Here is a 26,105-nt window from a genome sequence, read left to right as displayed (position 1 = left end):
GTGTGTTTTGGAGCAAACGTGAATTTTCATATTTCTATGCCAGTGACCTCTCTGGGGGAAATCATATGAAATATGGTAATATAAAGTATAGGGATTTTTGTTGTTTTCTGTTATTTTAAGAAACGTCTGCATTTACTGTAATTGTATGTTCTTGTAATGATCTTTTTCTGTACTCTGAAGCACTGTATTTTTATATATATATTAAACAATGCTTTTAGAAGTAATGCTTTGAGGCTCTGGATAAACTGTTGCACGCTCTGGAGAGAGTATTTACATTTTCAGACACATTTTGCTACAACAGATTTTTGTGTGTTATGTGCATAGTTTTTTTCTATAATAAACAGGTGGTGCAGTTGAAGACTGAGCCACAGATTGAGCCACCTGTGCTGAAGCAGGGATATCCTGAACCCCTGATCTGTTGGTGGCCCTTGAGTTTCCCACTCCTGCCCATGGCACTGAAATGGTGTTCTGTGGCATGTAAGCAGATGTGCTATGCTTCCTGTAATACTGACTGCAATAGCAGCAATGCCCACTAGTGGGCCCCATTTTCACATTTATTAAGTATTATCTCACAGGATCACTGCCCAGGGCACAGGGAAATACTCTCTTACTTTGCAAATAGTTTATTACATGTATTCATAATATCTTCGTGTGATGTTTAAGCAGTTTGGATTGTGCCACGAAAATAATAAGAAATCCTAAAACAATGCAAAAAGCAAAGTGGCCAAGTATTCAACACCCCACAGCTATAAACACACCTGTAACCCCACTGACATTAAATGCAGGACGGTGCATCCTATGAATGACATACCCAGTATATCCTGTCCCAAACATCTCCCAATATCCTTTGAGATATGAGTGACAGGGATAGGATCTTACACTGGGCTCTCCCACAACAAAGGCTAGGGCACCGGATCGCTTCTGATGTATGCATATTTGCAGTTTGTTTCCCAGCAATTCTCTGGGTGGCAGATTAACCCTTTGATGTTCCTGGTCCCTCTGCCACTCAATGGGCTGATGTCCAACTTGCCCCCCCTAGTCAAAGTGTCCTGTGATTGTGCCACTAATGGATGTCCCATCACCTCCCTTCTGATTGGCTGGCTCTCCCCCTCTGGCTGCTCCCCTCGTACTTTCTGATTGGGTGGGAGTGTTTTTTTTGAGTTCCCTGAGTCTCACCCTGGGTGGGGAAGAGGAGGGTGATGCTGCTATCACTATGTATTGCAGATCTGGGGACTCATTGCTCCAGGAGGCCCACATCACTGGGTAACAGCCACCCCTCTCTGCCCCTCTGCACAAGGATACAGTGACACACACAGGATACAAAGACACACACACACAGGATACAAAGACACACACACACACACACAGGATACAAAGACACACACACAGATCTCCTCCCAGCAGCAGACCCCAGGCTTGCAATGGCCGGCACATGTCTGCAGTTCTTTGGGTTCATAGCCAGTTTTATCGGCTGGATCGGGGTGGTTATCGCCACCACCACCAACGACTGGGTGCTGACCTGCGACTACAGCATCAACACGTGCAGGAAGCTGGACGAGCTGGGATCCAGGGGGCTGTGGGCAGACTGTGTCATCTCCGTGGGTCTCTACCACTGCAAACCGCTGGCTGACATCCTCACCCTGCCTGGTGAGATCCAACCTCCGCCTACAGTATAAGTCATGTCACTTTGTGTCCTGTCCAATGTTACATGGACTGTTTCCTCTCTCTCCCTCTCAGATTTGTCTAAATAATTGTTTTCCACTTAAAGCCTTCAAATGTGGGTTTTTTTCTTCTCTAGGACAGATTGAGCTTTTATCTTCTTTTTTTTTTTTGTAATGTAATAAACAGCAGTTACACTTTTTAAGGCTTTTAAAGGAATTCTGTACAGAACTCCTATCATTTAAAGGGTAAACTAAGTGCCCACTTAAAAAATCTTTTTCTTTACTTGTAAGATGAGATTGGGAAAAAAAATCGTTTTCTTTCCTCTAATACATTGTAACACGAGATTGAAAAAAAATATATCGTTTTCTTGTTAAGGTTTTGCTATTTTTTGTGTGTGAAAAATGTGTAATTACATAGTTCAGGTCTTTTTGTGTATTCTGGATACATAGTTGACATGCTTATTCATATTTGAAAGCGTTTCAGCGTTGGCACAGGATAATGTACTTGAATAATGTATATGGTGATTATCAGAAAGATACAATACTATTATTTAAGGTAATTGATCAGTTATGTGACAGGCTGACAGATTTGGGCTTAGCTCTCCAGAAACAGTGTAAACATATAATGCAGGCAAAACAGCATAAAAATAACAGCACCAGATTTCTTCCCGTCTCCCTGGTTAACACCTGTAACATTTCTCCAGTCCATAGGAGCAGGGCTTGCTCTGTGTATGCGTTATACAAGACATTAAGATGGTTAGAGAGATATGTTGTCTGTACATTTTACACAAATTACAATAGATATTAACATTCAGTTGTTAGAAAAGTGAAGATAAAATGAGCTGACCTGTTAAATGGAGGAAGAAGTAGAATTATTGTGTTATCCCCTGCTTACCATGGGCTAATAGTAATACTACACAGCCTAGCACAAAATAACTCTTGGTTTTCCGTATGGTAGAGGGTATTTACCCTGGGAGCTGGGTAAATAAAGCCTGACCCTAATATACCTGCCTAACCCTTCCCTTAACCCTAATATACCAGCCTAATCCTAATATGCCATTCTAACTCTTACTTTAACTGCAATATGCCAGGCTAAACTTCACCCTAACCCTAATATGCTAGCCAAGCCCTACCATGCCAGCCTAACCCTAACCCTAACATGCCAGCCTAACTCTAATATGCCAGCCTAGTACTGCCATGCCAGCCGAACCTTTACCCTAACCCTAATATGCTAGCCAAGCCCTACCATGCCAGCCAAACCTTTACCCTAACCCTAATATGCAGGCTAACCTTCACCCTAACCCTAATATGCCAGCCTAACCTTTACCCTAATCCTAATATGCTAGCCAAGCCCTACCATGCCAGCCAAACCTTTACCCTAACCCTAATATGCCAGCCTAACCTTTACCCTAACACTAATATGCTAGCCAAGCCCTACCATGCCAGCCAAACCTTTACCCTAACCCTAATATGCCAGCCTAACCTTTACCCTAACCCTAATATGCCAGCCTAACCTTTACCCTAATCCTAATATGCTAGCCAAGCCCTACCATGCCAGCCAAACCTTTACCCTAACCCTAATATGCCAGCCTAACCTTTACCCTAACCCTAATATGCCAGCCTAACCTTTACCCTAACACTAATATGCTAGCCAAGCCCTACCATGCCAGCCAAACCTTTACCCTAACACTAATATGCTAGCCAAGCCCTACCATGCCAGCCAAACCTTTACCCTAACCCTAATATGCAGGCTAACCTTCACCCTAACCCTAATATGCCAGCCTAACCTTTACCCTAACACTAATATGCTAGCCAAGCCCTACCATGCCAGCCTAACCCTAATATGCCAGCCTAGTACTAGTACTGCCATGTCAGCCTTACCTTTACCCTAACCCTAATATGCCAGCCTAGCCCTAAAATGCTAGCCAGGCCCTACCATGCCAGCCCAACCTTAACCATCACTTTCTAAATTGTAGTAATCTGGGAGAAAATCATTGCCAGCTAAATAAGGGAGAGGGTTATAGAGCCGGCTGCAGTGTAAATAAGGGAGAGGGAGGAGGTTATAGAGCCGGCTGCTGTGTAAATAAGGGAGAGGGAGGAGGTTATAGAGCCGGCTGCCAGCTAAATAAGGGAGAGGGAGGAGGTTATAGAGCCGGCTGCCATCTAAATAAGGGAGGAGGAGAATATAGAGCCGGCTGATGGGTAAATAAGGGAGGAGGAGATTATAGACCCGGCTGATGGGTAAATAAGGGAGAGGGAGGAGATTATAGAGCCAGCTGCCATCTAAATAAGGGAGAAGGAGGAGATTATAGAGCCGGCTGATGGGTAAATAAGGGAGAGGGAGGAGATTATAGAGCCGGCTGACGGGTAAATAAGGTAGAGGGAGAAGGTTATAGAGCCGGCTGATGGGTAAATAAGGGAGATGGAGGAGATTATAGAGCCGGCTGACGGGTAAATAAGGGAGAGGGAGGAGATTATAGAGCCGGCTGACGGGTAAATAAGGGAGAGGGAGGAGGTTATAGAGCCGGCTGACGGGTAAATAAGGGAGAGGGAGGAGGTTATAGAGCCGGCTGACGGGTAAATAAGGTAGAGGGAGAAGGTTATAGAGCCGGCTGACGGGTAAATAAGGGAGAGGGAGGAGGTTATAGAGCCGGCTGACGGGTAAATAAGGGAGAGGGAGGAGGTTATAGAGCCGGCTGACGGGTAAATAAGGGAGAGGGAGGAGGTTATAGAGCCGGCTGAGGGTAAATAAGGGAGAGGGAGGAGGTTATAGAGCCGACTGACGGGTAAATAAGGGAGAGGGAGAAGGTTATAGAGCCGGCTGAGGGCAAATAAGGGAGAGGGAGGAGGTTATAGAGCCGACTGACGGGTAAATAAGGGAGAGGGAGGAGGTTATAGAGCCGGCTGACGGGTAAATAAGGGAGAGGGAGAAGGTTATAGAGCCGGCTGACGGGTAAATAAGGGAGAGGGAGGAGGTTATAGAGCCGGCTGACGGGTAAATAAGGGAGAGGGAGGAGGTTATAGAGCCGGCTGACATGTAAATAAGGGAGAGGGAGAAGGTTATAGAGCCGGCTGAGGGTAAATAAGGGAGAGGGAGAAGGTTATAGAGCCGGCTGACGGGTAAATAGACACCTCCTATCCCTATCGTACTACATTTTAAATGGTGCTATAATGTTTACATAAACAGAGAGGGAAAGTATGTATTGATCCGGCCAGTTATTTATGAACATCTGTAAAAACGTTTTCAGAATATTCTTGGCTCTCATTTTAAGAGATGAATTACTTAGTAACAAATGGTCTCCAGACATTTATCTTGGAAGGTCACCACTATCCTGGCCAAAAAAGCAATGCTGGGTTTCTCATAATTTTATTTTTATTTAAAAATGTAATCACAGACATTACGAACAGGGACTTAAAGATATATATATATATATATATATATATATATATATATATATATAAAAAAAAGAAAAAAACTATAAAGCAAAAAAAAAGAAAGAAAAAAACTATAAAGCAGCGCCTAAGTGATGGTAATCAAATAAAATGTAATATTAATACCGAGGATAAACCAACATATTATCAATGTATAAGTGCCTAATATAATTAATTAAATAAATGGTGCTAAATAAAGACCAATAATAACATCAAACTGTAAATGAAGAAGGGAAATAAATGAAAACCAGTCCTTTCAAAATGTCCAATAAATGGTGCAATAGCGAGGCTGGTATAGGGGTCTCCGGCTGCTCTCAAAGGGGATTAACCACATCCATTGGGAATCTGCAGAAAAGAGAGAGGAGAGAGCGCACGCCCCATAGTATAAAACCGTATATTTAATGATGGGAAAGGGGGGGAGGGGGAAGAAAATGTCTCACAAGGGTACAAGAATTAAAAGCGTTTTGTGAAATATCACCACCATCCGGTATCTGCAGTAGGATCAAAAGTCCATCGGTCTCACGGAGATGAAGGGGCAGAGATCGGTCAGGATTTCCAGGGTGCCTCGGATATTACACAGCAAACGTCCCAGGAATCCACGAGAATGTCTCCTGTGCTGGATGGCCGCTTTGCTGTTTCGCGCTCGAACCGGCCTGTTCCTGCGCATGCGTAATGACGTAATGTCCGTGCGTGATGCGTGATGACGCTCCCTGACGCGTTTCGTCGCACACGGGGGACTTTTTCAAAGGCTGATGAGGAAGGGATGCAGGGATATGTATATATACCCTTATGGTGTCCTTGCAACCCCTAAATCCAGCTGATTGTGAGTAAGCTGATGGGTGCACACTCAATAACTAATGAATACCGCACTATTGATAAACAGAACTATGAAGAGAAAACAAATACTAAACAATGTGATTATAATCAATAAACTAAGTGAAAGACTATGAATAGACTCATAGAATATTATAAAAACATATATACACATACAGGATCAAATCATGTGAATAAAAACATATTAAAATTAGATAAATAATGTCTAATTAGGTGAATAATATCTAATACACATAACAACATATCAATCTGTGATTTCAACAGGAATAGACACCAACTCTAATACCAATGTAATATTAAATAACCTGTAATTGTAAATAACCAAAACATTATGAACAATATATATAAAAAAAAAAAATATATATATATATATATATATAAAAATAAATAAATATATAATATAATAATATATCATAATATATAATGTGATAATGGGGGTATGGAAAAAGTAAACTAAATTGAATAAAAAGGGGAATATAGCTAACCTAACATCATATCCTAAGACAGAATGCTCTCTCCTCTCTCTTTTTTCTATATACAGGCAGTTCTCGGTTATCCGACACAATGTGTTACTCAAAATGGCGCTGTAAAGCGAAACGTTGTAAAGCGAAACACGTTTTCCCATAGGAACACTGTTTAAATGAAATGTTCCGTTCCTGAAGGCATTTTTAACACTAAAATACACCAAATATTTTATGCAGGCAATAAGATATGCAGCACACACATAAATTATATAGTGTATATACTGTATTATATATATAATATAACATAATAAATAATATATATAATATATAATATTGTTTGTGAATGTGTATATATATACACACATACACAACGTTGCAAAGCGTCGTAAGAGCGTTGGATAAGCCATTTTGGCGTTGTAAAAATGAATATAGGTATGCGTTGGATAAGCCATTCGTTGTAAAGCGAAGCGTTGTAAAACGAGGACTGCTTGTATATATATATATATTCTCTCTCTCTCTCTCTCTCTCTCTCTCTCTCTCTCTCTCTCTCTCTCTCTCTCTCTCAAGCATATAGCAAATGGAAATATATATATATTTGATGGTCAATTGAAGTATTTTAAACCTTTTGGTCCCAGGGGGATTTGTAATACTTGAAAATCCCCTCTAACGCTCAGAGGCTTCATTAAACCTGTAAGTTATTTTTGATTTTCTTTAACAAAATTGGAGAAAAAAAAATATATTAAAAAAAACTAATAATTGACCCAAGGAGGAGAATACATAGGGTGGTTTCTCATGCAATGGTAACTTTTCTTCTTTTATTGCCACATACAGAAGCTGGCTCTCTGTGATCACACGCCCTTACACTTTTTGCACTTACAGGGGTATATGATATCCTATTGTGTCTGGCTGTCTACCACTATACTGCTTAGATTGTAAGCTCTTTGGTCAGGGACCTGGTCTAACCTTGTTTCCATGTAGTTGCACTTATCCTGGTTTTGATGTTCTCAGTCATTGCTTTTCTCATTTTGTACAGGACGGAGTAAGAATAACAGAGCTGAAAGGAAAGAGAGTAACTAGTCACAGTTCACATTGTTAGATGACATTACCTATTAGAGTACAGCAGGGTTCTCAACTTCAGTCCTCAGGACCCCCCAACAGGTCAGGTTTTCATGATATCCCTGCTTCAGCACAGGTGGCTCATTGAGCCACCTGTGCTGAAGCAGTGTTATCCGCAAACCCTGATTTATTGGTGACCCATGACGACTGGAGTTGGCTAGGCAACGACTGAGCCACGGATCGACCCACCTGTGCTGAAGCAGGGATATCCTGAAAACGGAATAGAAACAAAGACTGAGCCACGGATTAAGCCACGTGTGCTGAAGCAGGCTCTTTGACTAAGGGTATTCTTAAAACTTGGCCTGTAGGGGGGAGGGAGGCCCTGAGGACTGGAGTTGAGAACTTCTGTAGTGCAGTATTAGAAAAGGAAGCCTTTGTTTTAATGAGAGCAGGGAAGATTTGGCCCATTCGGTGTAATATCCCGGTTCTCGGTGCACTGTACCATCCTGTTGCCTGTACCGAAGTCAAGCAGATTACAGAATCAATGCCCCTTGTGATTTGTGCACAAAACTAACTCATGCACTTCATTTACTATGCCATTATTGTTATTGATAACATCAAGGCTGCAGAGCATGCTCAGGAGGAAAACAAGATTTCTTCCGAGAGAATGAACATTCAGTGATTGATATCTCCGTGTACATAATATGGGGGAGGTCCAGGCAGCCTACAGCCTTCAAACACAATGAAAATAGCCTTCAGATAAGCTTATTGTCTTTGTATGGGTGTGCTGGAGGTAGCCATTTTGAACTGTGACGTTATCGATGATATGGGTACTATGAAGTAATTGGAGATTTATTGCTAATTGCTTTCATCTTCTGGGATATGACAAACGTCACCCTTTTTCTTCCCCCGATGTAGATGGCAAATAGGCAGAAGGTGCAGTAGAAGAAGCAAATAGCAATGAATCGACACACCATTGAGCCTTCCCCTGTCATATGCACAAATTCAAGATGGCCGCCTCCAAAGCCTTGAGAAGAAAATAGGGATATTTCACTAATTTCAGATTTCATCTTATGTAGTTCTTCCAATGTACAAATACACCAACTAATATTAAATTATAATTACGTTAAAAAAAAAACGCATCCAAAAAATGAACTGTATTTAGAACAATTATTTGTTTTTAACCAAATTGCATTTTACAATGTATTGTAAAAACATTAGTGCAGTTTTTAATGTAGTCTTAACTCCCAGATCTGCTTTTTTTCCCCAATCTCTGTGCTTCTAAAGGAGTATTTCTCACTAAAGGGCTTTTTTAGGGGGTTTCATTTTGAGCTGGCTACAGTTGAAAAAGGTTAAGTGAAAAGCTAATTTCATCAGCTCCTCACCATGACAGCCACTTCCTACATGCCTTTGTGCAGTACCCATAGCCATGCTGCCTTCCTATGTTACTCCAGATATCCGTTTCATGATTATCACATGCCTGGCGTGGAACTGGAGTTTAACGGTTGGCATTGGGTTTCCTGTTCTCCAACACGTGAGCGGAAATATCCCAGACAGCAAATGTTCAAAATGAACTTCCGTGGGTGAGGCTGAAGGTTCCTTTGATTCTGTTTCCTGTAAAGCAGATGTGGCCGGAAACCAAAATCCAAGGGAAAATAAAATCGAGCGCACAGGATCTGGGGAAAAAAAACAATATATTTACAAACAAAACTGTTTCAAGTGCAAAAAGTGGGTTACCAAATGACTTACAATTTCTATTATGTATAATTCCTAACCCAATATATCAAAGGTCAGTGTTTCAGAAAGCTTGATGGAAGTCTTCGGTGAATGTAATAATATACTTTTCTTATTAAGCGACGCAGCATAGAATTTTGTGGGCACACCGTGTCCCGGCTACGAAGACCTTATAACCTGCTTTTGGTGTCTGAAGGGCAGGGACAAAAAGTGACCAGACAAAGGTCACAAAGAGAGCCAACACTGAGATTCAAATTGGGTTCACCCACTTCATAGACAGTGATAAGGCTACTTCTTCAGTCTGCTTTGAGTATCTGAACGCCTCTAAGATTTCTTTAGCGTTTGATGCTGCCTACGTCTTTCTGAAGACCCTTGTCTTGCATTTGTCTTGAGCTGTCTTCCGAATCTCCCATAAGAGGGGAAAACCCGTCACTCCAGGGGACTTTGTCAGAAGAAATATATGCACAAATGTATTATAAAATGATCATTTTATAATAAATTTGTGCTCTGGAGTGCTGGTTTTGCCCTTACATGGACGATTCTTGTAGAATACCAGACACTGGGCGTTTCTTTTTTCTACTTTCTTCAGAATCTTTCTTACTTTGAAAAGACCAAAAATGGTCGCTAAGCAGCTTAAATAGAACATCGCATAATGAAAGTGACGTATTTTGAGCTTCATTTATTTGCTGTCTTATTGTGGGTTAAATGTTTAATTTCATTCTTACACACACGATTATTTGTTTTTTTTTAAATTATTTTGGCGAATAATGTAGCATCTTCTTTCTTATAAGCGCCGTAGCCGATCCCATCCCTGGGGTTATTTATCATTCTCAGATTATACGGGGGGGGGGGGGGCTTTCAGTGCGTCAATGACTTCTTTTCGCTGTCCATTTGCATCCGCGCCATATTTGTAAATGTCCGATTTATTTGATGGGCAGAGAGGGAAGACACATGGCAGAGACGAGATGCAGAACTTGATGAACAGCCTCATCATATGTGCTCCAGTAGCAACCGTAGCTGCAGTAACTCTTCCTCGCTGCCCAAGCGGCGCCTGACGCCTGCATGGGAACTGGCGCTTTAGTGTTTAGCGCAGGGTGGTCTACTCCAGTACTCAAGAGCCACTACGAGGTCCGGTTGTCATCCCTGCTTCAGCACAGGTTGGTCAATCAGTCTCTGCTTCAGCACAGGTGGCTCAATCAGTGGCTCAGTCTCCGACTGAGCCACTGATTGAGCCACCTGTGCTGAAGCAGGGATATCCTTAAAACCTAACCTCTTGGTGGCCCTTGTGGACTGGAGTTGGCCGCCCCTGGTTTAGTGTTTTAGATGTACTGTGGGGCAATAACGTTGAGAATAATAAAGGGTGTGTGCAGGTGGGCTGGGAGATGTTAGGTGAAGATGTTGGATCTCAGTGCTTATCACCCAAAACAATGCATCCTGTTGACAGCTCACATCCAGGCTGCTCGTGCGCTGATGATAACAGGCGCTTTCCTCGGGCTCCCGGCTGTGTTCCTGCTGCTGTCGGCCCTACCCTGCATTAGAATGGGTCATGATCCTGGTACCGAGAAACACAAGCGCTTTCTACTGGGAGGAGTATTGATTTCCGTCTTAGGTAAGGCCGCCCCGGGAAACGGTCAGTATGGGACGTTGTGTACGGGATGCTTGCGGTTGCTGGAGCTCTCCACGCTCATTGGTTTTAGTGTGTCAGCAGCTATATGTATAAGTGCCGCTCAGGAAAGCCTGTTTGATCTAGCGTTGCAAGTGGAGAGAAGGGTTCGGTAGGGGAAGTGTCCACCCCAAGGTTGGCACAGTTTTGTACAAGGATGGGGGGGGGGGGGGGGGGGAGAGGAGGTTCCAGAAAGGCAGCAAACTGAAACTGGGAAAAACTGAGATTGCACAAGAAAAAGGACAACGTCCCCCTCTAAATTCAAATATAATCTTTTATTTATTTATTTATAAAATGTTTTACCAGGAAGTAATACATTGAGAGTTACCTCTCGTTTTCAAGTATGTCCTGGGCACAGAGTTAAGACAAATTATACATGGTTACAAATACAGTTACATAAATGAACAGGGTATACATTATATACAAGACATTGCATGCACAGTTAAAGAAAATATATATTATAGGCGTATGTAACAGTTACAGACCAGGTTAAAATGTGAGACAGCCTTCGATTTGAAAGAACTTAAACTGGTGGTGGATGTGAGAGTCTCCGGTAGGTTGTTCCAGTTTTGGGGTGCACGGAAGGAGCATCAGCATCCACAATCTGTTATCTCACCGCTACATATTATTGTCCATATATGATTTGATATTTAATGGGGTTAACACAACAGTGTTTTTTGTTGTTGTTAATGTGTAAAACTGTAGGAAATGATTGTTCTTAAAGGCACCAGGAAACCTGTATACATTGCTTCCTTATTATCATTGTTTATTTGTAAAGCGCCAACCTAGTCCGCAGTGTGGTACAATCCTTGTAAAATGTTTTATTGCATAGAGCTTCTTTAAAGCAGCAATCCAAGCTGCCATTTTTTTTTTTTTTTTTTTTCCCCCTCTAATATGTGCATCAATACAATCCACACAATGATGAGTAATTAGCATAGTTGCCGATCGATACGTTCTCCTGTGATCGATCGGCGAAGATTGGGCTTGGGGGGTTCACTAAATGGCTGTCAGTGCAGCAGAAGAGAACCAAAGATGCAAAGTTCAGTGGGGAAGATCATGTGACCAGGCAGCCACTAGATACAATTGGTGCACGGCTAGAGAGAGGGCGGGGCTCAGAAATGGATGGGTTGGGGTTCCGCAGGAGTTCACAATTTAATTCTAGGGTTCCTTAACAAAAAACAAAGTTGAGAACCACTGATGTAAAGCATTGCAATGGGAGACGGACAAGGAGAGAGCCAAGTGAAACAGTGCTGAGCACATGGACGGATGCACATTGGTTATCTCGGAGCCGGTTACAGAAATCCTCATGTGTTTTCATTATTTGCCAGTGCACAAGAGGCGACTTCTGCACCATAACAGTGAAAATAGGTGCGCAACTACAAACAATACACAAACGTGGAGTGATAATCAGTGATAAATGTATAAATCAGTACGTGACCTCATGGACACTGTGTAATCGGAGCGTCTGCAGTTGTGATACCAGGGACGGCTCAAAAACACCCCCTACAAGTTCAGACAAAATACACAAAAAACACAGCGCACAACGCTCATAGAGTATTAAAAGATATATTAAAAGTAACCAACAAATAAGGGTAAGTATTGTGCGTACATCAAAACAAAATTAAACAGGCATGTCAGGGGTTAATGTTACCCATGCACCAGACAGAACGCCAATTCGGATTTCATCAACTGATGAAGAGACCGTAAGGTTTCGAAACGCGTTGGATTAAAGGTTCGAATTGTTTTAGCTCATTGGACTCTCTACCACACCACTGCGAGCTCACTCGGTGACTGGGAAGATGGCGACGCACCGTCGCTTCCTTGTGACGTCACAAACCCGGAAGTGCCGGATCGGTGGGCTGAGAAGCGTGTATCCAGCTATTGCAAGAACTGACCGATACCACGAGTTTGCTGGACTTTCTACCAATGCGAGTGGGACTATCCAGGCTCTACTTTGGGACCGAGAGGCCGAGACACGGGGAGCTGCTTGTACCTTCGTTGATGACATCCGAATTGGCGTTCTGTCTGGTGCATGGGTAACATTAACCCCTGACATGCCTGTTTAATTTTGTTTTGATGTACGCACAATACTTACCCTTATTTGTTGGTTACTTTTAATATATCTATTAATACTCTATGAGCGTTGTGCGCTGTGTTTTTTGTGTATTTTGTCTGCACCGTAACGCCTGGCTTGTAGTGCTGGAAGAAAAGGGAAGATGAAGTATATTATATAAGGTCACACAGAGTTCATACGGGTAACTGCGATCTGCTGGAATATTCCACCGTGACAGCTGCTTACGATTAGACATCTCTGCAAGGGTTTATACTACAAAGCTTTACGCTTGTTTAATATACTGTAGCGTCTTCACCTAAGTGGATATGCCAAAAATTGTAGACTGGTCAACTCAAGTATTTTAATGTATTTAGAAATGTGTTTCTGCTTGAGAGCTACATGGTCAATACATGACCTCACTCTTTAGCAATCGTGTACACCAGGGGTGCACAGCTCCAGTCCTCAAGATCCCTCCCCCCCCCCCAAAAAAAGGTCAGGGTTTAAGGATATCCCAGCTTCAGCCCAGGTGGCTCAATCAGAGGCTCAGGAGTCGAAGACTGAGCACCTGATTGAGCCACCTGGGCTGAAGCAGACAGGGCCGCCAACAGGGGGGGACAAAGGGCACTGGCGTCCCGGGCACCAGTTATTTAAATAAATAAATTTAAAAAAAGTGGGACGGAGGGGTAAGTACCAGCTCCTCTTCTGCGGCCCGCTCCCCCCCCCGCTCCCAACGTGGGACGGAGGGGGAAGTACCGGCTCCTCTTCTGCGGCCCGCTCCCCGCCCCCCCGCTCCCAACGTAGGATGGAGGGGGAAGTACCAGCTCCTCTTCTGCGGCCCGCTCCCCCCCCCACTTCCCCAAGCCCACCTCCCGTCCCGGGCAGCTGCCGCTGGGATATCGGGGGCAGGAGGGGGAAGCGTCCGGCGGCAAGCTGCACCCACCCAGTCAAGGTAAGTCACTGTCACCCACTGTCACTGTCACCCACCCAGTCACTGTCACCCACTGTCACTGTCACCCACTGTCACTGTCACTGTCACTGTCACCCAGTCACTGACTGTCACTCACCCAGTCACTGACTGTCACCCATCCAGTCACTGACTGTCACCCACCCAGTCACTGACTGTCACCCACCCAGTCACTGACTGTCACCCACCCAGTCACTAACTGTCACCCACCCAGTCACTGTCACCCACCCAGTCACTGTCACCCAGTCACTGTCACCCACTGTCACTGTCACCAAGTCACTGACTGTCACCCACACAGTCACTGACTGTCACCCACCCAGTCACTGTCTGAGTCACCCACCCACCATCATTCACCCACCCACCCACCCACCCACCCACCGTCATTCAACCGTCATTCACCCAACCGTCATTCACCCACCGTCATTCACCCAGCTGTCATTCTACTATCATTCACCCAGCCAGTCACTGTCATTCATCCACCCACCCACTCACTCACCCACCCACTCACCCACCCAGGCAGGCAGTCACATGTCTCTTGTTGAAAATATAAAAATAAACAGGTTGCATTGTAATGTTTTTTCTGTATCACAATAAGAAAACAGTTAAGTAAAAGTTGCGCACTAAAAGATATTTTTTCGTGGTTGTTGCGCTATGGGTTCGGGGGTGGGTGCGCTATGGGTTTGGGGGGGGGGGGGGGGCGCCTGCTCATTTCATTTGTCCTGGGCCCCATGATTTCTGTTGGTGGCCCTGGAAGCAGGGGCTGATTGAGCCATCTGTGCTGAAGCTGGGACTGATTGAGCCATCTGTGCTGAAGCAGGGATATCCTTAAAACTTGGCCGGTTGGGGGGGAGGGGTCTTGAGGACTGGGAGTTGAGCACCCCTGATTTACACATTATTTCTAATGAACATCACACCATTCCTTTTTTGGGGGCTGTGAGATATTTGGTACACGGTTTACTATGTATATGACTGTGTGTGTCGTGTCCTGCTCTAAGAGGAAGTCAGCTGATTGCTTGGGAAAGAAAACTGTAAGGAGCCTGTCCTACTTTCCTGTTATTATTTGAACCTTACAATGAATGTGAAGTTTATGCCGATGTGTCAGACAGAGGAAGGAACCAAGAATGCCCCATAAAAACCTTTCCTCCAGCCTGCCCGGAATGGAGCAGAATTCTAACGCGGGCAGGACCCATATTCAAGTCCTTGACGTGTCAAACTGGAGCCATTCAACCCCTTTGTGCTCTGGGATTACGGATAATATGTAGATTCTGGTCACCTTGAGATACCCACCCTGCACGCCTTTCCTCCTATGCCTGCCATATTCCAGCACAGCCTGGGATAAAGAAGTGCATGACCAGCAAACCTACTCAGAGACAGCAGTTTTGACCTTGTTAAACTGGTAATGGCTACAAAGCAGACACACTGCAGGCATAAGCTTGTTGGCACACATGTGAAAATGGATAAGAAGCAAAAAGGGACTCCCTGTGACTGCTCATTTGCATGTCATTACCCAGAATCCCGGTCGCAGTGCAAGCACTCCTATGCTGTGTGATTATGGTGTCAGGCAGGTTTGGGGACCTGTATGTTACATGTGAATATGTTCATAATTGTTCTTGATCATTATAGTGCAATAAATATAAAATCAGGTAATAGGAAATGAAATACCTGCCCCAGAGTGGCATTGAGATTTGGTGGCAGCCGGTTTGCCGTGACCAAATGACCGCCAGCAGATGGACCCTTCGCCGCTGCCTATCCGCCACTGGAAATCAAAGCTGATATGTAGGGAGGAGCAGGTGAGTGGAGCGCCTTGGAGGTTAGAAGGAGAACTTTGTAGGTGGTTCGGAACTTGATGGGAAGTCAGGAGAGGGATTTAAGGAGGAGATGAGCAGGGACTGTTCTGGGAGAAGGGAAATGATTGTAGCTGCAGAATTTTGGAGAGATTGCAAGGCAGGGAGGCTGTTGGGTTACAATAATTCAGACTGGTGAGGATAAGGCATGCATTAGAGTTTTGGAAGTAGATTGACAAAGGAAAAAGCAAATCTTGGCAATGTAACAGAGGGAAAAATCGACAAGTTTTAGCCAGAACATGAATGTGAATGGAGAAATAAAGAGAGTCACGTCACACGAGGGCAATGCGCTTTGGAAACAGGAGAGATGGTGGTTCCATTTATTTAAAAGGGGACAATAGGAAATATGAGAAGCTCAGTTTGAGGTATTGCATTTGAGGCAGTGGAGCACCAGCCATGGGATATAGCCAAGGGGCAATCGGAGACGTAGGACTGGATTGCAGGTGTGAGATAAGGGTAGATGTTTAGTTGTGTTGAGTTGATGTTTACAGCCAAAGGACTTGATGAGGTCACCAAGTGACAGTGTGTAAAGAGAGAAGAGGAGAGGTCCCAGAACAGAGTTCTATGGTCCACCAACACAGTATCAAAAGCAGAAGATAGATCATCAAGGATAAGCAGGGGGAAAGGACCGTGAGATTTTTCTTTATGGGGATCGTTGGCTACTTTAGTGGGGACACTCTTAGTTAAGTGAGCTGTATGAAAGCCAGATTGCCGAGGGTCCAGGAGGACCCCCTGCAGGAGGCAGAAGACGAGACGTTCTAGCAATTTGGAGGCAAAAGGCAGTAGAGCAACAGAGCAGTAGGTTAGTAAGGCGTGTGTGGTCACGGGTGTTGTTTTTGTAGAATAGTTGTGAAAAGTGCATGCTTAAAGGATGACGGGAAGTGCTAGAGCAGGGGAGCGCAAACAATTAATAGTGCTGCGCCCCCCTCTCTCTCTCCCCTCGGCTCTCGCGCCCTCCCCCCCCCCCTACCTTCATCCGCGTCTGATGACGCTGCGGGGTCATGTGACATCACGTTGCCATGGTGACGCAACACAGTGGCTGAATCTCGGTAAGTAAACAGTTGCAGGGGCCTCACGCGATCCCCCGGCATTTAATTTAAATGCCTGGGGGAAGAGCACGGGGCCTCTGCAACCGCCCGCACCCCCCCAGCAAATATCTGCTGCCCCCTTCCCCCTGGGGTCGCGGCCCCCACTTTGCGCACCGCTGTGCAACGAGAGGATAGGGAGGAGTGGAAGGTGCGAGTGAGAGCGAGGACTAAGAAAGGGCCAAGAGATGAAGATGAGAAGATCTCCCACATTTTCCTACCACATCTCCCTGCAAGTTTCCCGGTCTCGGTCTGCGATTCTGCTGTTTTAAAAACACTTTTCATGAGTTTGAGTTACGAATAGTTATCTTTTTTTTATTATTATTATTGCTAATTCGCTGTGTTTGTTTTGGTGTCTCTGTCTGTTTATGGCAAACTGTCACCCAACGTGTGCGCACTCCGGCTTGCTCATGATGCGCACAGGAGGAAGAGATGAGTAATGCCCTGTGTGATATAATGGAATGACTCACCGATGAGTCACTGCGCCAGTACTGCTAGTTCATACTTTTCCGTGCCGTGATTTATGACCCACTAACATTAACATAACATATTTACTGCCAAACAGGCCAGCAGCTGGTAGCTTTGCCGAGACGTGTGCTGCCGTTGCCTCTTGCAGTAAATAATTACTAGTACCGTGGAATCACTGCAGCCGGCTAGGGCATTGGTTCACGGCCGTTTTGCCGCGACGAAATCTCCGCCAGCGTTTAGCCGCTGCTCACCTCGCTGCAGGGACATCTCTCCGCCGCGATCTTTGCCGCCAAGGTAAGGTCGTAACCTTACCCTACAACCCCCTAATCGTTACACTACCCCCTACCTTAAAAACCTCAACCCCTTACCCTAAAAAACCCTTGCCGGCCTTAGGCCAAGTCCATAGCAGGGGAAGCCGCGCTGAGCCGTGCGGACGCTCCGCGCTGAGCCCCGGCATCCTCAATGAGGATGCCTTGAGAGGGGGGTCACGCGAGCGTCCGCAGGCGTGCTGAGGAGTTGGATTCTTCAGCCGACAGCCAAGCTGTTTTTCAGCGCGCTGTCGGCTGAAAACATCCAATCAGCGCGGAGCAGCGTCAACGTCACGGCGCCGTGACGTCGGCGCCGTGACGTTGACGTCAGTGCGTCGCGGTTGATTGGCCCAGCGACGTCATTGCCCCGCCTCCCTCAGCCTCCCCCTGCCTCCCGATCGCGCCCGCTGGCTCGCCTGCATGGGCATGAAATCACACAGGCTTCAGCAGGCGAGCCTCAGCGTCAGCGCGCCTCAGCCCTGCTACCCCCTCTATGGACGCAGCCTTAGGCTTTGCAGGGCACAAGGCGGCACGCTGGCAGTGGGGCCCTCTGTAAGAAAAAAAGGGGGGGGGACGACTTACCTAGATCAGCAGCCCTCCGGCAGCGTCGCGGCATTGTGACGTCACACGCCATGTGATGTCATGTTGCCATGGCAACGCTGCAGGAGGTAGCCCACTGTGCAGAAGGTAAGAATGTGCACTCACCCCCCCCCCCTACCTCTCTCTACCGGTCCAGGGGCCCAGTGCTCCCTGCTCTCTCTCCTCCTGTCGGCCTCGGAATTCAACTTCCGACCGGAGGGGGGAGCTGAGGAGGGGGTGGGGGGGAGTGGAGGAGGGGGGTGGGGGGGGAGCTGAGGAGGGGGTGGGGGGGGAGCGGAGGAGGGGGTGGGGGGGAGCGGAGGAGGGGGTGGGAGCTGAGGAGGGGGTGGGGGGGGGAGCTGAGGAGGGGGTGGGGAGGAGAGCTGAGGAGGGGGTGGGGGGGGGGAGCTGAGGAGGGGGTGGGGGGGGAGCTGAGGAGGGGGTGGGGGGGGAGCTGAGGAGGGGGTGGGGGGGGAGCTGAGGAGGGGGTGGGGAGGAGAGCTGAGGAGGGGGTGGGGGGGATCTGAGGAGGGGGTGGGGGGGGAGCGGAGGAGGGGGTGGGGGGGAGCTGAGGAGGGGGTGGGGGGGGAGCTGAGGAGGGGGTGGGGGGGGGAGCTGAGGAGGGGGTGGGGGGGGAGCTGAGGAGGGGGTGGGGGGGGAGCTGAGGAGGGGGTGGGGGGGGAGCTGAGGAGGGGGTGGGGAGGAGAGCTGAGGAGGGGGTGGGGGGGATCTGAGGAGGGGGTGGGGGGGAGCGGAGGAGGGGGTGGGGGGGGAGCGGAGGAGGGGGTGGGGGGGAGCTGAGGAGGGGGGGGGGGGGAGCTGAGGAGGGGGTGGGGGGGGAGCTGAGGAGGGGGTGGGGGGGGAGCTGAGGAGGGGGTGGGGGGGGAGCTGAGGAGGGGGTGGGGGGGGAGCTGAGGAGGGGGTGGGGGTCTCCGTGCTCCCGTCTACAACTCACCCCCCCCCCCCCCGTCCGTCCGGTGAAAATTGGACCCCGGCACCGACAGGAGGAGGAAGCGAACGCCTTGCCCTGCGAACACTACCCCCTTACCCTAAACCCCTATCTTTAACCACTAAATTAACCCTTGAATTAGCTTTCCTTGGCGAAGCGTCCAGGGGGCTGAGTGTCCAGTGGCGGAGCGGCCGCGGCGGAGTGTCCTTCTGTGGCCAAACCCCCGGCGGAGACTTGATCGCGGCAAGACGGCCGCGGCCCAATATCCGGTTCCGTCCCGCAAGGGCTGAGCGTTGCGCAGTACTGGGATTCTCGTGTGTTTGCAGTGTGCGGCTCGTCTCCTAATTAGCGAGGGCGCCCGCCCTGTGCGCGGCGAGAGACGCGTCGGATTAGATGTGAGGAGAGCACGATGTGCACATTGCTAATAACCTTTATTCCATAGATCTGTGTTTGGCCGCGGGAATTTCACACACACACACACACACACACACACACACACACACACACACACACACACACACACACACACACACACACACACACACACACACACACACACACACACACACACACACACACACACTTTTCAACTGTTACCTTTATCACAGGGGCGGCCAAATCCAGTCCTCCAACAGCTCAGGTTTTCAGGATATCCCTGCTTCAGCACAGGGGCTCAATCAGTCCCTGCGTCAGCACCGGTGGCTCAATCAGTCCCAGCTTCAGCCCAGGTGGCTCAATCAGTGGCTCAGTCTTCGACTGAGCCACTGATTGAGCCACCTGGGCTGAAGCTGGGATATTGTGAAAACCCGACCTGTTGGTGGCCCTTGAGGTCTGTTGGCCACGCCATGCTTTTATCATAACAAGATGTGTTGTGGACATCAAGCGATGGAGAATGACAACTCCGTACCAAGTGAATCTGTTTGTATTTGCATGAGTCAGTTCTTGACAGCTGCGTGATATGATTGTTACAAGTAACAGTGTTTGTAATAATGACACTCATTGTGTGTGTCACTGGCGCACACGCCAAGCCGACTTGCTCGGGCGAATAATTTGCCACTTGCTTTATATTGTCACTTTCACCGTTTTTTCTTTTCTTTTATAACTGAAGTGCCAGAAGGATTTTAAACTTGACACCCTCTACAATTCAATTTGTCGTTTTGTTCTCCAATGCAACTACAACACACATCGCTGCGAAATGCTCAAAGAACTAGATTGGTCATCACTAGAGTCTAGGCGCAAAGTTCACCTTTCCTGTCTCACCCTCAAATACTTTATGGGCAAGCTACCCAGCTACCTGAACAAGCTCCTCACCCTTCCACATACAGCACCTGTCACCTGAGATCAGAATCCAAAAGACTATTCATGGTCACAAGGCTCAACAAAGTATCCGGACGTTCCTCCTTCTCCTTCCGTGCACCCCAAAACTGGAACAACCTACCAGAGACTCTCATATCCACCACCAGCTTAAGTTCTTTCAAATCTAAGGCTGTCTCACACTTTAATCTGGTCTGTAACTGTTTCGTACGCTCATAATATATATTTTCTTTAACTGTGCACTCAATGTCTCTGTATATAATGTATACCTTGTTCATTTATGTAACTGTACTTGTAACCATGTATTATTTGTCTTAACTCTGTGCCCAGGACATACTTGAAAACGAGAGGTAACTCTCAATGTATTACTTCCTGGTAAAATATTTTATAAATAAATTTTGGGCCACAAAAATAGAAATATAGGATCTTAATTAAATAGCCAGTTTAAATTCTGCCCTGCTACCTTTATTAACCCAACCGTTACCTCCATGTTTTTTTTAACCACACTGAATATTTTTTTTCTGACCACTTAAATGTTTTTTTCTGGACCACAACAAAGTAAAAACAAGACTCAACATGCCGGTGGAAAATATAGATAATCCCGATTTGTGTTTCTAATAATTATTTCTGCATTCAATGTAAAAATGAATGGTTTTTTTTTTAATACATTTCTTGGATCCACTTTTTTCAGGATAAGGGGGTTAAGATTAATCACTTTATTAAATGAAGTTTGTTTGAATAGCCTCGAGATAAATGCAGGAAAATTGGGTTATTGGATCCCCTAAAATAAACTAAACCTGAAATAAATCCCGTCTGCATTCTTTCGGGGACGGATTACTATGCGAAGCAGCCTTTTTCTTATTCCTCGTGGAGATGAATTACTGCATTAAATATTTGTTCTTTTATTCTCCTTATGTGAAATAGTATATGAAGGACGTGAGATTATACGGTAGAGTAGAGGACTGGAGCAGCGGTTAAAGCAGAAAAACGCTGCGCATTACATTTTGTGTTTGTGTGTTTTTTTGTTGTAAGATTGGAGCAGGGGGTCTCCGGAGTTGCACCCCGTTAATCTCAGCTCTGGGGACCCCCTGCTTACTGAGATACTTACCTCCATAGGGGGTGGGGATGGGCGGTATCTCGGCAGGCAAGGAACTTGTGTGCCTAACGAAATGTGCCACGGGCCAATAGGAAGCCGTGATGTCATCCCTTGTGGCTTCCTATTGGCCCACGTGACACGGGATATTTAAACTTTACAGAGATACCGACCCCTCCTACAGAGGTATCTCTGGAAGCAGGGGGTCCCCGGAGCTGAAATTAGTGGGGTTCAGCTCTGGAAACTCTCGGCTTCAACCCTTTAACTGAAAAAAAAAATAAGATGTAGTTCAAGGTGCTTTTAAGATAACCCCAAAAATGCAAAATATAGAGAGCAGGTCCCACTACTCGATGGTCTAGGACATTTGGTGGCGCCCGTTTCGCCGCGAAAGAATGGCCGCTGGTGCTTTGACGCGACTCGCCCCCCGCCGGAACCTGCCGCCACCCCCTTAGCCACTAAGGCAAGTACCTAAACCCCTTACCCTAAAACCCCCTACCCTAACTGCTAAAACCCCTTAAATTAAACCCCTTCCCTTACCAGTACAAATCTTACCTAAGATGCGGCCAGTGGCGGGATCCCAGCGGTGGATCGGCTGCGGTGGAGAGTCCGTCTAAGACCGAACGGTGGTGGCCATTTCGTCGCGGCAAAATGGGCGCAACCAAATGTCCCATTACACTACTCAATACTTGTGATCATGAACACACCGATAAGTCTTACATTGCACTGTCTTCTGTCTCACTTCCCTTTAGCACTTTGCGCCATCATCGCCACCATCTGGTTCCCCGTGTCCACTCACAAAGAGACCACCATCGTGACGTTCGGATACTCCCTGTACGCCGGATGGATCGGGGCGGCGTTTTGCCTTTTTGGTGGCGCGGTCATCTGCTGCTGTTCGGGAGAGTCACAAGCCTTCATGGAAAACCGCTTTTATTACTCTTCCCAAGGGTCTGGTTCGCCAACCCACGCCAAGAGTGCGAATGTGTAGGAATAACGTGACCTCGGTCCCCCAGCCCGGATCCCCGGGGCCTTTCTTACATTGTTGCTGATGGACTTGATAACGTACGTGCCTTCAGTGTTATCTGTGTATGCTGTTCTACAACGTAAGTGCCGTGTTATGAAGCAATTGTGGAAGGTGCCTGAGCATGGTTTCATGTATACGTTCACAAGGTTAGACACACCTAGATCCTATGTGTTAAATTGGTGCCTCATGTATAGGATACTCTGAGAGACCTTCTGACTAAGTCTTCAAAATCCTATATGTGTTTTTTTTTATTTTTATTAAATCAGTTGTGTAGTATTAGATAATACTTACTGCCTTTCCCCCCACTCTTTATGCCTTTTAAACTCATTTTTAATATATTAAGCTTCCTCGGGTTGCTATAGCATCCATTTACAAAAGCACAGCACTTGCTCTTTTGAAATAGGCGGCCATATTGTGAACCCCGAAAAGCAGGATCTTCGCCGATCGATCACGGGAGAACAGATCCATTGGCAGCTTAGATAACTGCGTTGCCTTAAATGTATAGAACTGCTGCATTTATTAAAACCCCAAAAAATAAATAAAACGGGCGGGAGCCAATGCACCTGCAATCTGCCCGGAGCCATCACTGCGCCATCAGCTGTATCGCGCCCAAATTGGCGATATCCGCCATTAAAGTCAGTCGATTGCGCGGTGATGGCTCCGGGGGGCTCTATCTCTCGATGGTCTCCATTTTTAAAAAGCCAAAACATTTGTGTTGAAAATTAAAGTGTAAGTTAAATTTCCCCATAAGCTGCTTGATTCAAATATTCCAAAGAGTTTGGGCAAGAAGCTAATTTTATTCATGGCAACGACTGTGTTCCCGGACTTAGACGGACCACCAGCAGAGGTCCCACTAGAAGGGTAACTGGGTAGCATTCTGATTGGTTAATGTTGCACCCCATTTAAAACCCCTTTCTCCCCATGGAATTGCATTTAGGGGTACTTCCAGCAGTGGAGGATGAATGGCCCCCCTGCCATGTTATTTGCTTATTGTCCTTGCTGCTACGCAAACAATGCCTTCTGGTTTGCGTTCCAATTTAAATAAAGATAACATCGTTTGCCTGTGTGAAGCACAATAGCTGGTCCTCAGTCACACACACAAAAGAATCCTTTGTAGCCCGGAGAAACAAAAACAATAGGGCTTATTGTTCCAGTGCAGGCGTGGCCAACTCCAGACCTCAAGGGCCACCAATACGCCAGGTTTGAAGGATATCCCTGCTTCAGCACAAGTGGCTCAGTCCACAACTGAGCCACCGATTGAGCCACTTGTGCTGAAGCAGGGATATCTTTCAAACCTGACCTGTTGGTGGCCATCCCTGGTCCAGTGCTTGTCCAGACACCCCACCCCAGCCATGTTTTAGGGATAACCATCTAATTACATATAACCCGCTCTGGGTGTAACCGGCAGCTTCAGCGCTGGTTCCAGTGAAACGGAAACGCTCCCGTCCCGCGCGCAATGAATGCGCCGTGAGTAAGGAATGCGTTTGGCGTTGTTGGAATTGACAGTCTGCCCTCGTTTTTGTTTAATGCAGCACAAGAGCGAAAAGAAAGCAATGAATGAACGCGCGGGAGGGATTTATCGCAGTTTCACTTCCCGACCTTACACAGAACAGCGAGGAAAATATTTCCGTGTTTTCAATGTTGGAAACATTGGTGCAAAATCAGAGCCACTTTTGCCGTGGAGCCAAAATTTAAGTTTAACTTGGGTAAAACGGTGTTTTTTTTTAGTTTTGTACATTAGATTGATATTTTATTTGTAAATACTTTGTAAGTACTTGTGATAACATGTTTTTTGGCAGTTAGTAATGCCTTAATGCTTGGGTGCTCAACTCCAGTCTCAAGACCCCCACCCCCCCCAACAGGACAGGTTTTCAGAATATCCCAGCTTCAGCACAGGTGGCTCAAAGACTGAGCCTCTGATTGAGCCACCTATGCTGAAGCAAGGTCTGATTGAGCTACCTGTGCTGAAGCAGAGACTGAGACACCTGTGCTGAAGCAGGGATATCCTGAAAACCTGACCTGTTGGGGGGGGGGGGGTCTTGAAGATGGGTGTTGCGCACCCTTGGTGTAAAGCATAAACTGTAACGTATTGTAGTTATGAGGAAAACAAGATCAGTTACATTCCAGCTGTAAATACTGCAGGAATGACTATAATTTCATAAAACGTACTCATTGTTTGATTACACTTTCCAGACTAGAACTTCATTATTATGACCTTTTATAAATAACGAATACTTACTGTTATATGTAACACGGCTTAATTAATGGACTTGTACCTCGTGTCAAATCTAATAAAGAATGTGATAAGTCTTACAGCGGTAACATTGTATTTTCTGCGCCTTTTCTGCGTCTCTCTTGTCATCGTCCTGTTTCTGCGCTCTCTTGTCATTGTCCTGTTTCTGCGCTCTCTTGTCATTGTCCTGTCTCTGCGCTCTCTTGTCATTGTCCTGTTTCTGCGCTCTCCTGTCATTGTCCTGTCTCTGCTTTCTCCTGTCATTGTCCTGTTTCTGTGCTCTCTTGTCATTGTCCTGTTTCTGCGCTCTCTTGTCATTGTCCTGTTTCTGCGTTCTCTTGTCATTGTCCTGTTTCTGCGCTCTCTTGTCATTGTCCTGTTTCTGCGCTCTCTTGTCATTGTCCTGTTTCTGCGTCTCTCTTGTCATTGTCCTGTTTCTGCGCTCTCCTGTCATTGTCCTGTTTCTGCGCTCTCCTGTCATTGTCCTGTCTCTGCTTTCTCCTGTCATTGTCCTGTTTCTGTGCTCTCTTGTCATTGTCCTGTTTCTGCGCTCTCTTGTCATTGTCCTGTTTCTGCGTTCTCTTGTCATTGTCCTGTTTCTGCGCTCTCTTGTCATTGTCCTGTTTCTGCGTCTCTCTTGTCATTGTCCTGTTTCTGCGTCTCTCTTGTCATTGTCCTGTTTCTGCGCTCTCCTGTCATTGTCCTGTTTCTGCGCTCTCCTGTCATTGTCCTGTCTCTGCGCTCTCCTGTCATTGTCCTGTTTCTGCGCTCTCTTGTCATTGTCCTGTTTCTGCGCTCTCTTGTCATTGTCCTGTTTCTGCGTCTCTCTTGTCATTGTCCTGTTTCTGCGCTCTCTTGTCATTGTCCTGTTTCTGCGCTCTCTTGTCATTGTCCTGTTTCTGCGCTCTCCTGTCATTGTCCTGTCTCTGCGCTCTCTTGTCATTGTCCTGTTTCTGCGCTCTCTTGTCATTGTCCTGTTTCTGCGCTCTCTTGTCATCGTCCTGTTTCTGCGCTCTCTTGTCATTGTCCTGTTTCTGCGCTCTCTTGTCATTGTCCTGTTTCTGCGCTCTCTTGTCATTGTCCTGTTTCTGCGCTCTCTTGTCATTGTCCTGTTTCTGCGCTCTCCAGTCATTGTCCTGTTTCTGCGCTCTCTTGTCATTGTCCTGTTTCTGCGCTCTCCTGTCATTGTCCTGTTTCTGCGCTCTCTTGTCATTGTCCTGTTTCTGCGCTCTCCAGTCATTGTCCTGTTTCTGCGCTCTCTTGTCATTGTCCTGTCTCTGCGCTCTCTTGTCATTGTCCTGTTTCTGCGCTCTCCTGTCATTGTCCTGTCTCTGCGCTCTCTTGTCATTG

General features: G+C 46.5%; 1 protein-coding gene across 2 annotated transcripts; it reads left to right on the top strand.

Moving 5' to 3' along the window:
* Nucleotides 1-1,179: 1,179 nt before the first annotated feature.
* Nucleotides 1,180-24,832, top strand: CLDN11 (claudin 11). 2 transcript variants are annotated; one of them, XR_012788052.1, is made up of 4 exons: nt 1,180-1,647; nt 10,626-10,790; nt 22,251-23,722; nt 23,803-24,832. XR_012788052.1 is itself a non-coding variant. In XM_075570816.1 (3 exons), the coding sequence occupies exons 1-3, from the start codon at nt 1,422-1,424 to the stop codon at nt 22,484-22,486; spliced, it is 627 nt and encodes a 208-aa protein (XP_075426931.1). In that variant the 5' UTR covers nt 1,180-1,421; the 3' UTR covers nt 22,487-24,832. The 2 variants fall into 2 exon arrangements, 1 of the variants encoding a protein (XP_075426931.1); XM_075570816.1 differs by having other exon boundaries at nt 22,251-24,832.
* The last annotated feature ends 1,273 nt before the right edge of the window (nt 24,833-26,105 follow it).

This window comes from Ascaphus truei, chromosome 14, assembly GCF_040206685.1.
Source record: "Ascaphus truei isolate aAscTru1 chromosome 14, aAscTru1.hap1, whole genome shotgun sequence".
NCBI lineage: Eukaryota > Metazoa > Chordata > Amphibia > Anura > Ascaphidae > Ascaphus > Ascaphus truei.
Note: the sequence above shows the minus strand (reverse complement) of the source record. Positions and strands in the feature narration are given on the sequence as shown.